The sequence below is a fragment of the Dermacentor variabilis genome, unplaced genomic scaffold (genome assembly GCF_050947875.1).
Source record: "Dermacentor variabilis isolate Ectoservices unplaced genomic scaffold, ASM5094787v1 scaffold_12, whole genome shotgun sequence".
Taxonomy (NCBI): domain Eukaryota; kingdom Metazoa; phylum Arthropoda; class Arachnida; order Ixodida; family Ixodidae; genus Dermacentor; species Dermacentor variabilis.
This window is the reverse complement of record NW_027460280.1, coordinates 30,951,464-30,966,777: the sequence shown is the minus strand read 5'-3', so window position 1 is coordinate 30,966,777 and position 15,314 is coordinate 30,951,464. Positions and strand designations below refer to the sequence as shown.

Genomic DNA, 15,314 nt, shown 5'->3' with positions numbered 1-15,314 from the left:
AGTAATTATAGCATTGATGAATAGTGGTGGGATTTGCACAAAACCTTTACACAAGTGTCAGATGTTGGCAAATCTGAAAAACTTCATTCTTTACTTGCAAATAAGGAAACAGATGCAGTTGCAGAATCAATTTATCTTCAGTGGTGTTGTCCAGATATTTTCATGCAAAAATGCAACTTCAACATTTTTCATAATGCTAGCAGCACAGAACATTCACTTACTGGCTTTTGCTCCATGTTGGGCTACAGTCTGCTTCAAATTGCTTGTGGGAGCATTGCATGTCTGCTCGTTGCTCATTGTCGTAATGCTGCAAACTATAACCTTGCAGTAATAGTAGTAATAATTGGTACGGAAATAAAAAAATTCTTTGACGACTTAGTGGTGAATGCGAAAGACTAGAGTTAGGCATGCACACAAGCAAACAGACAAACAAACAAAAGGACAGCATGAGTGCTTAACGCACTCTTGTTGTCCTTTCTCTTTGCCGTTTGTGCTCTCCTACTCCAGTGCTATTCAAAGCGTGTTTACAGGAGGTATTCAGAGACCTGGATTGGGAAGAATTGAAGATAGAAGTTAATGGAGAATACCTTAGTAACTTGCAATTCGCTGATGATATCGCCTAGCTTAGTAACTCAGGGGACCAATTGCAATGCATGCTCACTGACCTGGAGAGGCAAAGCAGAAGGGTGGGTCTAAAAATTAATCTGCAGAAAACTAAAGTAATGTTTAACAGTCTCGGAAGAGAACAGCAGTTTACGATAGGTAACGAGGCACTGGAAGTGGTAAGGGAATACATCTACTTAGGGCAGGTAGTGACCGCCGATCTGGATCATGAGACTAAAATAAACGGAAGAATAAGAATGGGCTGGGATGCGTTTGGCAGGCATTCGCAGATCATGAATGGCAGGCTGCCATTATCCCTTAAACGAAAAGTGTATAACAGCTGTGTCTTACCTGTACTCACCTACGGGGCAGAAACCTGGAGGCTTACGAAAAGGGTTCTATTTAATTTGAGAACAACGCAACGAGCTACAGAAAGAAGAATGATGGGTGTAACGTTAAGGGATAAGAAAAGAGCAGATTGGGTGAGGGAACAAACGCGAGTTAACGACATCTTAGTTGAAATCAAGAAAAATAAATGGGCATGGGCCGGACATGTAATGAGGAGGGAAGATAACCGGTGGTCATTAAGAGTTATGGACTTGATTCCAAGAGAAGGGAAGCATAGCAGGGGCTGGCAGAAAGTTAGGTGGGCGGATGAGATTAAGAAGTTTGCAGGGACAACATGGGCACAATTAGCACATGACCGGGGTAGTTGGAGAAGTATGGGAGAGGCCTTTGCCTTGCAGTGGGCGTAGCCAGGCTGATGATGATGACTCCATGGATCCTTGCCAACTCGCCCAAATGTCTACCTTGCTACACATGCACATAATACACACATAAACGCTGTTCGAAGCTCTCCCATACTCTCTCTACCACTACCACATGAATGGCTTTCCACGCTTCACACACACACTTTGACACTCCTAATGCTAATGCATTTATAAATAAATCGGAAAATAAGAAAGGGAAGAAAATTGCCATTTCACCTAATGCTTGCTGTTGTTTACTTTTCCTTGCTTACAGCTATTCTTTGGGAATGAAACAACCTTTTGTCTGCAGTGCGACCTTTTTTCTTAATTGTGCAATGGAAAGGTGGATGATACGTGCTTACACTTGTCTGGTGGATGCATCCTGGGGCAGCAATAGTAGGGCTTTGCATTTGTTCTTTGTGACTTTTCTTTCTTGATTGTTTCTATCTTGTGCACTGACAGCTTGCCACCAAGAAACAACTGGTACCCAGACATCAACTGAGCCTCACTTGTCGTACATACAGGATGTGCTAGCCTTGTGTCTACAAGCTGACCAGAAGATGTCTGAGGCTGACAAGGTCGCCCACATCTTGAAGGGTATTGTGGACGACGCGTTCAATCTGCTTGTGTTGACCAACGTGACCACCATTGACTGTATGATCAAAGAGTGCTGTCGACTAGAGTGAGCCAAATGCCGGTGCATCTTGCCTCAGTTAGAGCGCCTGCCGAATACCGCTGCAACGTCGACCTGCAAGGCAACCCCTTGTCAGCCATTCACATCAGACAGTGGGATGCGCATTGGCTGCCGAGAACTCGAGGCCACGTATCCGGCTTCTTATAAACCCACGGTATCCGACACCTCGACGGTGGCTGTTTTATTCATCTAGGCTGTTGTTTGCCAGCAATTTGCAAACCTTGGCCTCTGCTCTACTTTCTGCACCATGAACATTCCTGACGCCACCCTAGTGTCTGTGGACAGGCCTTGTCGCGAACCGTACACCCTTCATCGTTCCAGAAACCCATTGGAATGCAGAACAGCCAATGATAAACCTATCTGCTTCTGCTGCAGCCGCACTGGACACATTGCTCACTAGTGCCACAGCCAGTGGCCCTCTCAGTCGCCTAGCCCATTTCCCACTTAGTCTGGTCCCTTCCATACTGGAAGCCGCCATCCATCCTGCACCGAATACTCTGCACCCAATGTCCCAGAGGTAGGTACCTGCTACGCCCAGTTGCCTCCACCGCATCGCCATCCATCTTGTTCACCAACTCACTGCTGCTCTCCTTCGACGTCCTTTAGCCATCACTTTTCACTGGAGAACTAGACTGCGCAGCTTCTGGAGGTGAAACTGCACTGTCAACCTTGACCCTAAATCCTCAGCTACCCTTACGTGCCCACCGGAACATTCTTGAAGTCCATGTTGACGGCATCCCTGTTAGAGCTTTGGTTGATACTGGGGCGCAGGTCTCCCTCATGAGTGCCACTTTTTGTCACCGCATGAAGAAGATCCTTACACCTCCCATGACCCAAGTTGTATGTGTCGCTGATGGTGCGACGGTCGTTGTTGTTGGAATGTGCACAGCTTGGATTACCATTGCTGGTCACGAAGTGGTTGTTATTTTTACGGTCCTTGCACAGTGCCCTCATGAACTCATACCTGGACTTGATTTTCTTCTGCTGATTCCACTCTGATTGATTGCTCTGCCGGTGTCTTCTGCCTTGAACTGCCTCGCCTCTGTGAAACCAGTGACCAACCTCCTCCATCTCGCTTACATTGCAGCGACTTTGCTCGCCTACCATCTAAAACCATGATGTGTGCAAATTGTCATGTTCGCGAGCTGTTCCAGATGGTAAATACCATGTGACCCTTCTTACCGATGGCCTCTGCATGCACGGTGTCGCTGCACCCTACATGGTCCTGAGCATTACGGCAAACAGAACCTACCTTCCACTTGTGAATTTCGGCTTCATCAAGCAAGTACTTCCATGGGGGCTTTCCGTAGCCCACCTTTGCCACATGCAAGCCTTTCAGCTAGTAGCTTTTGCAATCGATGCTAAATGTTCTCAGAAGGGCACTCTGACGCTGACAACTTGTTGCAGCTGCAAAATTCCTAGCATGATCGCTGATGACCTTCCCCCTGAGCACACTGAAGCCCTCAGACATATTCTCGAGTCGTATCAAGACATTTTTCGACTTCGGTAGTCGCCCTGTGGGCCAGACGTTCGTTGTTGCACATTGCATACATATTGGCAATGCCAGCTCTGTTCACTGACGCTCATATCGCGTGGCGGCGTCTGAGCGAAGTGTCATCCAGCAGGAAGCCAAGATGCTTGTGAAGGACATCATCGAGCCGTCCTACAGTCCCTGGGTGCCCCCTGTTGTTTTAGTTAAAAAGAAGGATGGTTCGTGGTGTTTTTATGCGGACTATTGCCACCTCAACAACATCACAAAGGAAGACGCTTGCCTGTTACCATGAATTGATGATGCCCTGCATCAAATCAGTTCATTCACGCCAATCATAAAAAAGGAACATGTAAATAATCTGGGCTCTTCACCTTCTCGGCTAGACATGGGCCCACGCAGGGAGTGCTAGGTACGGTAGCGAGACAACTTAACATTGTACATCCATTTCGTGTACAACAAGTTATACAATGGTTGTTGCATACAAAAATGAAAATTAAGGGATATATGAACTTACACAATAGTTACAGACACACACGCACAAAAAAAATTTATAAAAACACATCAGTTTACAATGGACTCGCTTATTGATCACTTTGGAAGAACTTTTTGATATCGGCGATTAAAACATGACCTATCTTTAAATTTGTAGGTACTATATTCCATATTATGGCAACAGCATAGACTATGGTTATTTTACCACAAACATTGTTAATGATTGGAAGGTTAAACCGACAGTTGAAAAAATGTCTTGTTGGACAAGGTGCATCGACAAAAGCAGATGACAATAGTGGGATGTTGTAATTTAATATGTGTATGACCACACAAGCCAGTTTGTAATCCCTCATAGCGAAGAATGGTTTAATATTTATATCACCCTAGAGTGGAGCGGATCTATGTGTGAATTTGCTATATGAAGGGCTCTTTTTTGAGCAAAATCAGATGAGCTGAATGGCTGGTTGAGCACTACGACATCCTATTTTGCTCAACCAGCCAATCAGCGTGCGCCTGACGGAGATATTATAGCCGAGGCGACACTGTCACCGAAAGTGATAATCACAGAGTACGTCCCTTGGCCTAGCCTGCTCAGTGCAGTCCTATGTCAGCACCTGCAAGCTCTGTCAACGCCGAAAGAAACTGTCCATGCTTCCTGCTGGGTATCTTCAGCCAATTGATGTCCCACCTAAGCCCTTCTTTTGTGTTGGTTTGGACTTTCCCGGACCCTTTCCTACATCTGCTTCAGGAAACAAATGGGTTGCAGTTGCTACCGATTATGCGATGCGTTATGCTATGACATGAGTGCTGGAGACTAGCTGTGCTACAGACGTGGCGGACTTTCTCCTCCGTGACGTAATTTTAGTACACAGTGCACCACGTCAATTGCTGACTGGCTGAGGCCGTACCTTCCTGTCCAACGTCATCAACAATATCCTGCGCTGCTGTTCCAGGTAGTCATCACCACGTCATACTATCCCCAGTCGAATACGCTCACCGAGCACTTTAGTTGGACCTTGACATACATGCTTTTGAAGTATGTGTCGGCTGACCACCGTGATTGGGACCTTGCACTGCCATACGTGACATTCGCATATAATTCCTCCTGCCATGAAATTGCTTGATGCTGTCCCTTTTACGTTTTGTTCGGATGTGAACCAACTTTGCGGTTGGATGCATTTCTTCCTTCCCCTGCAACTTCAACTAGTGAATATGCACGTGACGTCCGACAAAAGGCCCGACATGTGGGCCTTTCTGAAAAGCTCCTTCCTCGCTACACGGGCCCATACTGCGTCCTTTGACAAGTGACTGACGTCACATACGAGATTGTGTCTGCCAGAACCACTACATCTTCTGTTCCACTGTCCAGTGACGTCGTCCACATTTTGAGACTCAAACATTACCTCTCTTCTTCTGCTGTAAGTCCTGAGTGGCGCTGGGCCGGCGCCACGTGGCGCCGGGCCGGCGCATCTGCCGCCGGGGGTTATGCTACGCGCTACTCGAAGACGATGATGTCAACCCTTGGATTTAGTGGGACGTACCAGTGAGTGGCCACTGCTGATCTGATGACGACGACGTGCCTTGCTTGATTTTTGCTGGCTTCTATTTTGCCCTGTGCTTGCTGCCCTTGTAAATACACCCTGTAAATAGTTTCCCCACTGTGCTTTCACGTAACAGTATTATTGTAGAACTACCGTAACTGAACAGTTCTGAAAGCATTAGGCACACTATGATTGCCTTGATAAACAAGATTAATTTCCTGCTTCTAGAGCACTTATGTTGCCTTCTCTCTCATGCTGGTGTACAATCACGACTGCACTCGTATATCACTGTTTCCAGCATAGGGCTAGATAAGCATGATCGTGATTGCAGATAAAAGAATCCTTATATAAAAAAATACTACACTGTTTTCTGCGTAGTCACTGCAGGATTGGGCTTCCTGGATGGTGCACTTTGTACTGTTGTTTAAAAAAATCAGTTTCGAATCAAAGGCAGAATATTGATAGTGACAGGAAAGTATTAGACAATTTCATGAAGTAAGATTCGTAGTTTATAGTGCATATAAATTGCAGTAAACATTTGCTTACTAACTAAACAAGCATAGTGTTATGTACGCACAGCCAAACATGGACAAATTCCCATGATTGACCATGAGCACTTGCTGTCACGATGAAAGCATGATGAGGAGCACTGGCAGTGGGGGTGCATTTCCCAAAGTGAACATTTTATGCTGCTGCTCGCTTCACCATTTCTACTGTGCCGCATCTCTAAAACTCAGTTTACATGACCTGCAACACTAGGTACGCAGGAAGGTAGCATGCATGAAGCCACAAGCAATCTCAGCTCGCCCTTGCTTGCTTGTCCGTCACTATGGCACCCATTGCAGATGACCTCAAACATATGGTGTGTGGGCCACGTATGCACTCAGCTCCAAGGACAGCCATGCACAGCCATGGCCAGACTAGAGAATGAGACGGGTACTCTCCTTCATGTGCATGCGCACACACACATGTTGGGTGCTCAGTTTAGTGGAGGCAAGAAATGCACGTTTTGACAGCTCGAGAACGGAGAATTGACTGGCTTTATTCGAAAGTAAAAGCAGGTTTGCCGAGTGGCAGTGGTGGCACCCCAGACAGGCAGCCACTTCGGTTCCAAGAAAAAGCAGGGGGCAATGACCCTCACGGAGGGGACAATGAAGTGATGGACAGCCGCTACAATGGCTTGGGCCAAAAGCTGGGAAGCTGAAGCTCTATGGTGATGACAGGAGACGTAATCATGGCGTCTCTGTCAGCAGGAGTAGGAGCAGCATCATCCATGGCTAGTGTTCTTAGAAAAATGTAAAGTCAGCACTTGTTGGGAGCTCGGTTTAGTGGAAGCAAGGAATGCACGTTTTGACAGCTCGAGAATGGAGAGTCCACTGGCTTTCATCATCATCATTATCAGCCTGGTTATGCCCACTGCAGGGCAAAGGCCTCTCCCATACTTCTCCAACAACCCCGGTCATGTACTAATTGTGGCCATGTCGTCCCTGCAAACTTCTTAATCTCATCCGCCCACCTAACTTTCTGCCGCCCCCTGCTATGCTTCCCTTTCCTTGGAATCCAGTCTGTAACCCTCAATGACCATCGGTTATCTTCCCTCCTCATTACATGTCCGGCCCATGCCCCATTTCTTTTTGTTGATTTCAACTAAGATGTCGTTAACTCGCGTTTGTTCCCTCACCCAATCTGCTCTTTTCTTATCCCTTAACGTTACACCCATCATTCTTCTTTCCATAGCTCGTTGCGTCGTCCTCAATTTAAGTAAAACCCTTTTTGTAAGCCTCCAGGTTTCTGCCCCATAGGTGAGTACTGGTAAGACACAGCTGTTATAATTTAAGGGATAATGGCAGCCTGCTGTTCATGATCTGCGATTGCCTGCGAAATGCATCCCAGCCCATTCTTATTCTTCCGTTTATTTTAGTCTCATGATCCAGATCGGCGGTCACTACCTGCCTTAAGGAGATGTATTCCCTTAGCACTTCCAGTGCCTCGTTACCTATTGTAAACTGCTGTTCTCTTCCGAGACTGTTAAACATTACTTTAGTTTTCTGCAGATTAATTTTTAGACCCACCCTTCTGCTTTGCCTCTCCAGGTCAGTGAGCATGCATTGCAATTGGTCCCCTGAGTTACTAAGCTAGGCGATATCATCAGCGAATTGCAAGTTACTAAGGTATTCTCCATTAACTTCTATCTCCAATTCTTCCCAATCCAGGTCTCTGAATACCTCTTGTAAACACGCTGTGAATAGCATTGGAGAGATCGTATCTCCCTGCCTGACACCTTTCTTTATTGAGATTTTGTTGCTTTCTTTATTGAGGACTACGGTGGCTGTGGAGCTGCTATAGATATCTTTCAGTGTTTTTACATACGGCTTGTCTACACCCTGATTCTGTAATGCCTCCATGACTGCTGAGGTTTCGACAGAATCAAACGCTTTCTCGTAATCAATGAAAGCTATATATAAGGGTTGGTTATATTCCGCACATTTCTCTATCACCTGATTGATAGTGTGAATATGGTCTATTGTTGAAAAGCCTTTACGGAATCCTGCCTGGTCCTTTGCTTGACAGAAGTCTAAGGTGTTCCTGATTCTATTTGCGATTACTTTAGTAAATAGCTTGTAGGCAATGGACAGTAAGCTGATCGATCTATAATTTTTCAAGTCTTTGGCGTCCCTTTTCTTATGGATTAGGATTATGTTAGCGTTCTTCCAAGATGCCGGTACGCTCGAGGTCATGAGGCATTGCGTATACAGGGTGGCCAGTTTCTCTATAACAATCTGCCCACCATCCTTCAACAAATCTGCTGTTACCTGATCTTCCCCAGTTGCCTTCCCCCTTTACATAGCTCCCAAGGCTTTCTTTACTTCTTCCGGCGTTACCTGGGGGATTTCAAATTCCTCTAGACTATTCTCTCTTCCACTGGCTTCATTCAAAAGTAAAATCACGTTTACGAAGTGGCAGCGGTGGTGCTCCAGTCAGGCAGCCACTTCGTTTCCAAGACACACGCACACACATGTGCACATGCACATACACACTACACACGCATGTGTATTATGTGTATTGCATTATGTGTGTATGTTTCTGTATAGATGAGACTCATCTGTAATATTTGTCACGTTTGCATATTTACAGGGGCACCTTAAATGCAGCTCATCAGTGAATTGCTGTGTATTCAGCCACAATGGCCAACTGCTATTATGTGGGACATCAGGAGGCAACATATGTCTTTTTGGTGAGAACACCTATTTCGAAAATTGCAAGCAAGATCATTATTTTTGTTTTCCCTGTCATGTAAGCATCTTTGAATTTGTGCTCTTCCTGTTGAACTTGGCATTTTTCAATGAGGTGAAAAACTACTATGTTAAATAAGCCAACCAGAGGAACACTGTTCTTTTTGATCATATATGGCTGCTTACCAGACTACTTGTTGTGTGCTTTTCTAGCTAAGCTAGAAATCAACGATGGTGCAGAAATAAACTAGCCTCTGTGAGAATGTATGATGTGCCAATGACAGCGCACACGATTCACATGCCCATTTCTCTTGTTACTATGCTGTTTAAACTCCCATCATATTTTGTTGCCCACAAGAGTCATTCAGCGTGACAGCGTTAGATTCACCTGTTGCTGTCAGCCCACAGAACCGTGCAACTGTTTTTCCTTATGTATTTCTGTGTGTGTCTGTGAGCACAAGTGCCATGTGCTTTGTGCAGCACTGACAATATGTTGTGCCAGCAATTAGTGCACCAATGCATTGCACATGTTGTTTTCACATGAGTCTATCTTGTAAGGGGAGCCAATAATGAGTAGGTGTGTGTGTGAAGGTAAATCGGAACTGCAGTGCATTATTTCTCTGAATTGCGAAACATCTTGAATTTAAGATGGTGGGACAAGTTCAGTTTGGGCATTTGCAAAAATTAGAAATGCTGCCTAGGGAACCAATTTTGTGAAACTCATTTTAGAGCCCCTGTCACATAGGTTTGGGCATGGGTACTATCAGAGGAACCAAACTTCGTCATAGTTACAACCCCCATCCTTTTGGTGCCTTCTTGACTATGTACCGGATGTTCAGTTCATACCAGCTAGCTGCAGGGCTGCCAAACCTTTGAAACAATCACTATGGAGTACTTATTCAGACATGAGGGAAAGCAAAGTATGTACTTGCTATTCTGAGCTCATAAATTTACCCAGGGCATATGATATTGTTCATAATTATCTACCTTTTTCATTTATCTGTGCGCTCTGACAAAAGCTATGAGAAAAACTAGTGCTCATCTCAACTGGATATGGGAGATGTCACTGCCCCATTTGGCCTCCCCCTGCTCCCATGTGCACACTTGTGCCCTTTCATGCGCACTGTACTGTGCTTAAGCATTAATGTTGTTGTGCATAAGCATTAATGCCATTTTGACATCCTCAGTCATCTGCCAGTGCATTGGCACATGACTGAAAAAAATGGTAATCTAACCTAGGTAACATATTTCAGCTAATGATTGTAGTGCACACTATGTTGAACCTGTTTTATTTTTGTATGAAGGTCTTTTGTTTACAGTTTAGCTGCAGGAAAGTACAGGTGGCTTGATTGGAATGATGAGACGTTAAATATTGTGCCGCTGCACATATTTGTCTGGTTGAACTGAATGTCACATATGTGTGATCGCCCCTTATTTGCAAATGTTAGGAGATATTCACAATTCATGTTTGAGTACAGTGACAGAAATGGGGGGTTGAGGTGACAAAAGTAATAAAAATCCTGCATTTTGTGTGCCAAAACATAATTCTGCCTAGAAAGCGAGAAATTGGACTAGTTAGTGTTCATATACCTTGTAGTGAGCTCAAAACAACCAAATGGAACTAATAACTAATTATATATACATATATTCAGCTGCCAACAATATGCCATTGGTCTCATTTGTCAATGACACACCACTATTTTTAAAAGGGTTTAAGTTATGTGAAGCCCCGAGCATATAAGAATGACTTCTTCAAGAAACAGGAACCACGAAGCACTTTTTGGTGTTGCTTATGTTATTGCACTTTTAATTTGTTGGAATAGCTTTTTCTTTCTTTGCAACTAGATTTTGTTTATTGCCTTTATCTAGTGTCCCTGTCTTGTGTCCCTGTCTTTTTTGCGCTGTGTCCTTTTTAAAATCAATCACCAACAAGCCCAAGCTTCCACTTTAAGTCGCGTGAACTCTCTTTTCATTCCCTTTCAGATGTGAGGACTCATGAATGCATTACAAATTGGGTAGCCCATGAGTCTGAAGTCTTTTCAGTGCAATTCAGCAGGGATGAAGCCACATGCTTCTCAATAGGAGCTGGGGGCACTGTATGTAGCACGTGGTTTTTGTGAAGATACTTTGTGTTCGTGTGTAATCATTGTCACCAGTCACATTATACCAACTGCAGGGTGAAGGCCTCTCCCAATTTTCTCCTGCTGTTCCTGTCTTGCATCAGCCTCATCATTCCTTGCCCCCCAATGCTCTTACCTCTTCCCTCTGCCTTGTCCTTTGTGTTCCTCTGCTCCTTCTCCCACTGCATGGTATCTACTTTTTTAGTATATTTTTCTCCTCTTTTTCTGCTTTATGCATCTTATGTCTGGTATAGACGTGGCAATTCTCTTTCTCTCTCTTTCTTTTTTCACCTGATTGTTCTCTAATAGAGCATGTGTGCTATGAAAGCAAAGAAACTCATTTAGCTGAAGCTTTTTTTTTTTCATATAATGACTGAAAGAGCTGAGCAACCTGGTAAGGATTCACGGTATGGAAAGGCAGGCATGCGAATATATACACAAGTTGAACACAAGCATAGCTTGTTTTTCAAGTATCGTGTATTTGAATTTAGCTGCTGATTCTTTGGTTTCCATTAACCTTGATACTTCATGTCATGTGAATACTGTTCATGTACAGGGCGTGCGTTTCCCCCCTTTTTTTTCTTTTTTCTTTTTTTTTTTACGTATAGGGCTATGAGCATAGCAAACATACCATTTTTGCAGAGGAGATGTAACGTGGGACAGACATACTGTGCTGCTAATAATGTGAGCTTTGGAAGACTAAATAACAAATATTCATTAATTAACTTTTTATTACAACCTTGTAGGCAGTTGTTTATATGGCAAACTTGGAGGCAGTCACATTTTAATGCATCCACATTTTTTTTTTTAATCTTGAAAATGGCATATAATTCGAGTTATTCCTTGAAGTTTAATGCTCAGTCCAGGAAATATCAAAACCGAGCATGCCAGGATTGCAGTAAAGGCAGCCCCACTATTATGTCAGACGGAAATGCCTTGTGTTGAAGTGCATCACAAAGTTTGAATGATGGCATGTCACGGCAACCACTGATATGGTACATTGCGGCAGATGCTTACCAGACAAAACGTGCCATATCAGTATCTGCCCCGACTGGCAGCGACATTCAGTTTTAAACTTTGTTGTGCTTTTCATCACAAGGCATTTCCATCAGACGTAACAGTGCAATCTTTACTGCAATCCTGGTGTGCTCAGTTGCAGTATTGCCGGATTGAGCAATAAATTCAATGAATATCTCGAATCAGATGCCATTTTCAAGGTAAAAAAAAAAAAAAAATGGGGGCGCACTAAAGTTTACTGCCTCCAAATTTGCCATATAATGTTGTAATGAATGACTGAATGCTGTAATGAAAAAGTTAATTGAACAAAAATTTGTTAATTTGTTTCTGAAACTCCTGTTATTATGGCAAGGTATGTCAGCCTTTGCTAGGAACTTCTCTACAAAAATGCAATGTTCACTATGCTCATAGCGTGTTTATATAAAAGTCTGGACAATCTGTAAATAAAGCACGCTACATATTCACCTGAGCAAGTTTCGTCACTAGAGCCTGATGTGGCAATAACTTGCATGGATAGCTGAACACTGTTGCACTATTTTAGGAAATGCCTGGTTCTTGGTGAAGTAAGCTTTGAAGGGCTTTCACAATCAGATTCAAGGTACTCTGGCTGCAACAATTCTGGGCCAGTAGCTTTGTAGATTGTAAAACTTACTCTCTCTCAAGCTGTGAAGCAACCTTGTGAAAATTACTTAAAACAAATAGGAAATTAACATAAATATTGTTTTTTTAGTTACTGATACTGTTGAAATAAGCACTTAAACATAGTGTAAGAAGCATACATTTCGCTCTCATCCTGTGGTTGTGTCACAGGGATTGTGTGGGTACCATTATTAGGAAAACAGTTAACATCCAAGCACTGTGAGAAATTATTGGTGGATTTAGCACTTTTGCATGGTAAGCCTGCTGCTGCTGTGCTAAAGTTTATTTTCGGCATTTAACTGGGGGTTGTGCATAGAAGTGCAGTTTGTGGGCATGCTTCTCTGTGTTTGAAAACTAATAATTTTGTTGTGGATTACTTTGTGTGTAGCAAAAGGCAGCTGGGAGGAAAATTAACAAGTGAGAAGGGGCACTAACAGCCAACATTAACTTAGTCATAGCTATTAAGTTAGCCTTAGCAACTTTTCAATGTTCATTTTTTTCCAAGAGAAACTTCCTTTATGGATAAAACAGCAATTTGAATTGCTTATCACATATTGGGCAAAATACACGGTCGCATCATACTCTGCTGTTTAGTGCAGTTGTGGAGTCAACAGTGCTGCAGTTTTTACATAGAGGGGGCAAATGGCACCAGAAAATGAAGCCAACAGTGCAGTGACCAATAGGTAAAATGATGACTGTGCACACATGAAAAGGTAATGTTTGAAAGCTCTTTGCAATAAATCATTTTGATGCCCCTGCTATTGCTGGAATCATTTGCTGGACCGATCATCTTGAACATTGTGCCGTACCAGGAGCAGTCGGGAGCTGTTCTCAGTATACGTGATGCTTTGGGCTTTTTGGGTTTACTAGTCTATCAGTTAGCAGTTATCACTTGCCTTTAGTGTCCCTTTAATGAAGTTCTGTTCCTTCTCATGATGAGAATATTCTTAGCTGCTGGACATGTATCTAGTGTAGAACTTTGCCACCAGATCTTGTGAACCTACTAAATGCAGTTGAATTAATTATTGCTGTAGAAATCCTAATTTTCACTTCTTGCTTTTCAGCTGAGCCAGTGGAATGTGTACAAGACAGGCCAGAAAGTAGCTGATTTTCCTCTCCATGCTGGCTGTATGGGACCATCAGGATTCCGGCCTGTAGGAAAACTTTTTTCACTAGGTGCCGACAGTGAGCATATCTTAACATGCGCACCCACTTCCGGAATTGTATACAAGGTTAGTAATGGTGTAATTTTCACATTAAGGTTTTTGCAAACTGCTGGCTTATGATGCTTTCACTTACAATTTTCGCTATGAAGTGTGGCTTGTACAAGTATGCATTTAATGGACTTATTTACCAATTCTTCCATGCAACAAGGACATCTGAGTTGGCTACTTGGTGCATTTCTGTTAACGTGACCTGAAAGGGAAAAATTGTCATCCACCTGACAATAGCATGAATCTACGAAGGGAAACCATATGGATTTCTCAAAAAAGAAAATTTTGCAATTGAAGATAAATTTATCCATGTCTGGGGTCGAACTCGACACCAACACTTTTTGGAGTGGTCACTCTACCATGTGAGCTAACCAGGCGACTAGCAGGTCATAAGATGAGGCTGAATTAACCAATAACTCAAAGCGCAAGGACACTGAATATTTCAAATGAGTTTTGTGGAAATCCACCAGGTGGAGGAAGTTTCATGAAAATGAAAGGTTGTCATCCACCTGACAATAGCACAAGGTTACAAAGGAAACTCGCACATGTTTCTGAAAAAAGAAGCTACGCAATTGAAGGAAAAAGTCATGAAAAAATGCACTGCACAAAAGAACACGAACATCACACAAGTTGATTGCAAACTATCAACGGAGGTTGTCAGCTCCTTTGTGGCAAAATATGTATTCCAGAGCACAGTTCAGTGCACTTGCATATATAAAAGGTGGTCAGAAGTACTCTGTCACACAAAGCAAAATCTAACCGAGTGATCTAAGAAGGATGTTTCGGAGCTGTGCAACAATACTGAAGTGTCGCTCATGCAGGCAATCCCTCCTTTCTTAAAGGGGCCCTGAAGCACGTTTTACCAAAGTAGAGAAATGTATATTTGAAATTAAAGTAGGCTATTTCAGGACTACTTTGCCGCAAGAAGTACTTCAATGTTTTCAGCAGAAGCGGAGTTATTGGCAATCAAACATCTGCTTCGCGGTGCTTTCGCACCTTCTTCAATGCCTTGCAGTGTGAAGGCTACGGCGGAGTGGGGCATGTCCACAATGCTCCACGTACTGAAAGTCACCACGACGTGCAGTTTAAATTTGATTTTGAATCTTCATGTAGATGCCACTACTTCCAATTTTGGCGCCTACGACGTGCCAAATGTAAGCCAAATGCGGTTGTCCTCAGCAAGCCGCAGTGCACTCAGCCAGCAGACTCATTGCGTCACCCCACGGTGGATGCGGTATCTACACTACGTAGCAGATTGCAGCTACATGCAACTGTAGTGTATATGCACAGCGTTTGCTTTGTGCGTGACAGGGCTTGAGTGCATGCTCACGCTCATATGCTCCAGTCTGGCCATGCTATGTAGTGTTAGACCGGCTTTGTCCTGCACCACTTTGACTGACGAATAGTAGCAACATCCAACTTGCAAATCTTGAAGTGCTATAAATAGCTCAATATAAAGTGAAGTCTGCCAAGGTGCCTGACAAAAAGCAGCCAGGAAGGAGCGCATGCTTGCAAGTGCG

At 43.6% G+C, this 15,314-nt stretch overlaps 1 protein-coding gene across 8 annotated transcripts in view; it reads left to right on the top strand.

Moving 5' to 3' along the window:
* LOC142565918 (WD repeat-containing protein 91) overlaps positions 1 to 15,314 on the top strand; it is a 71,183-nt gene that overhangs the window by 36,839 nt on the left and 19,030 nt on the right. For 5 of the 8 annotated variants that reach the window (XR_012824916.1, XM_075676521.1, XM_075676523.1 and 2 more), the window contains 3 exons: positions 8,707 to 8,806; positions 10,788 to 10,900; positions 13,645 to 13,812. Coding sequence is in view for 5 of the 8 variants with exons in the window: in XM_075676521.1 (XP_075532636.1) it covers positions 8,707 to 8,806; positions 10,788 to 10,900; positions 13,645 to 13,812 (381 nt within the window). In the remaining 3 variants the exon portion in view is untranslated. Of the gene's footprint in view, positions 1 to 8,706; positions 8,807 to 10,787; positions 10,901 to 10,980; positions 11,114 to 13,644; positions 13,814 to 15,314 lie in introns of those variants that run through there. The other 3 variants (XR_012824917.1, XM_075676520.1, XR_012824918.1) reach the window with 3 other exon arrangements.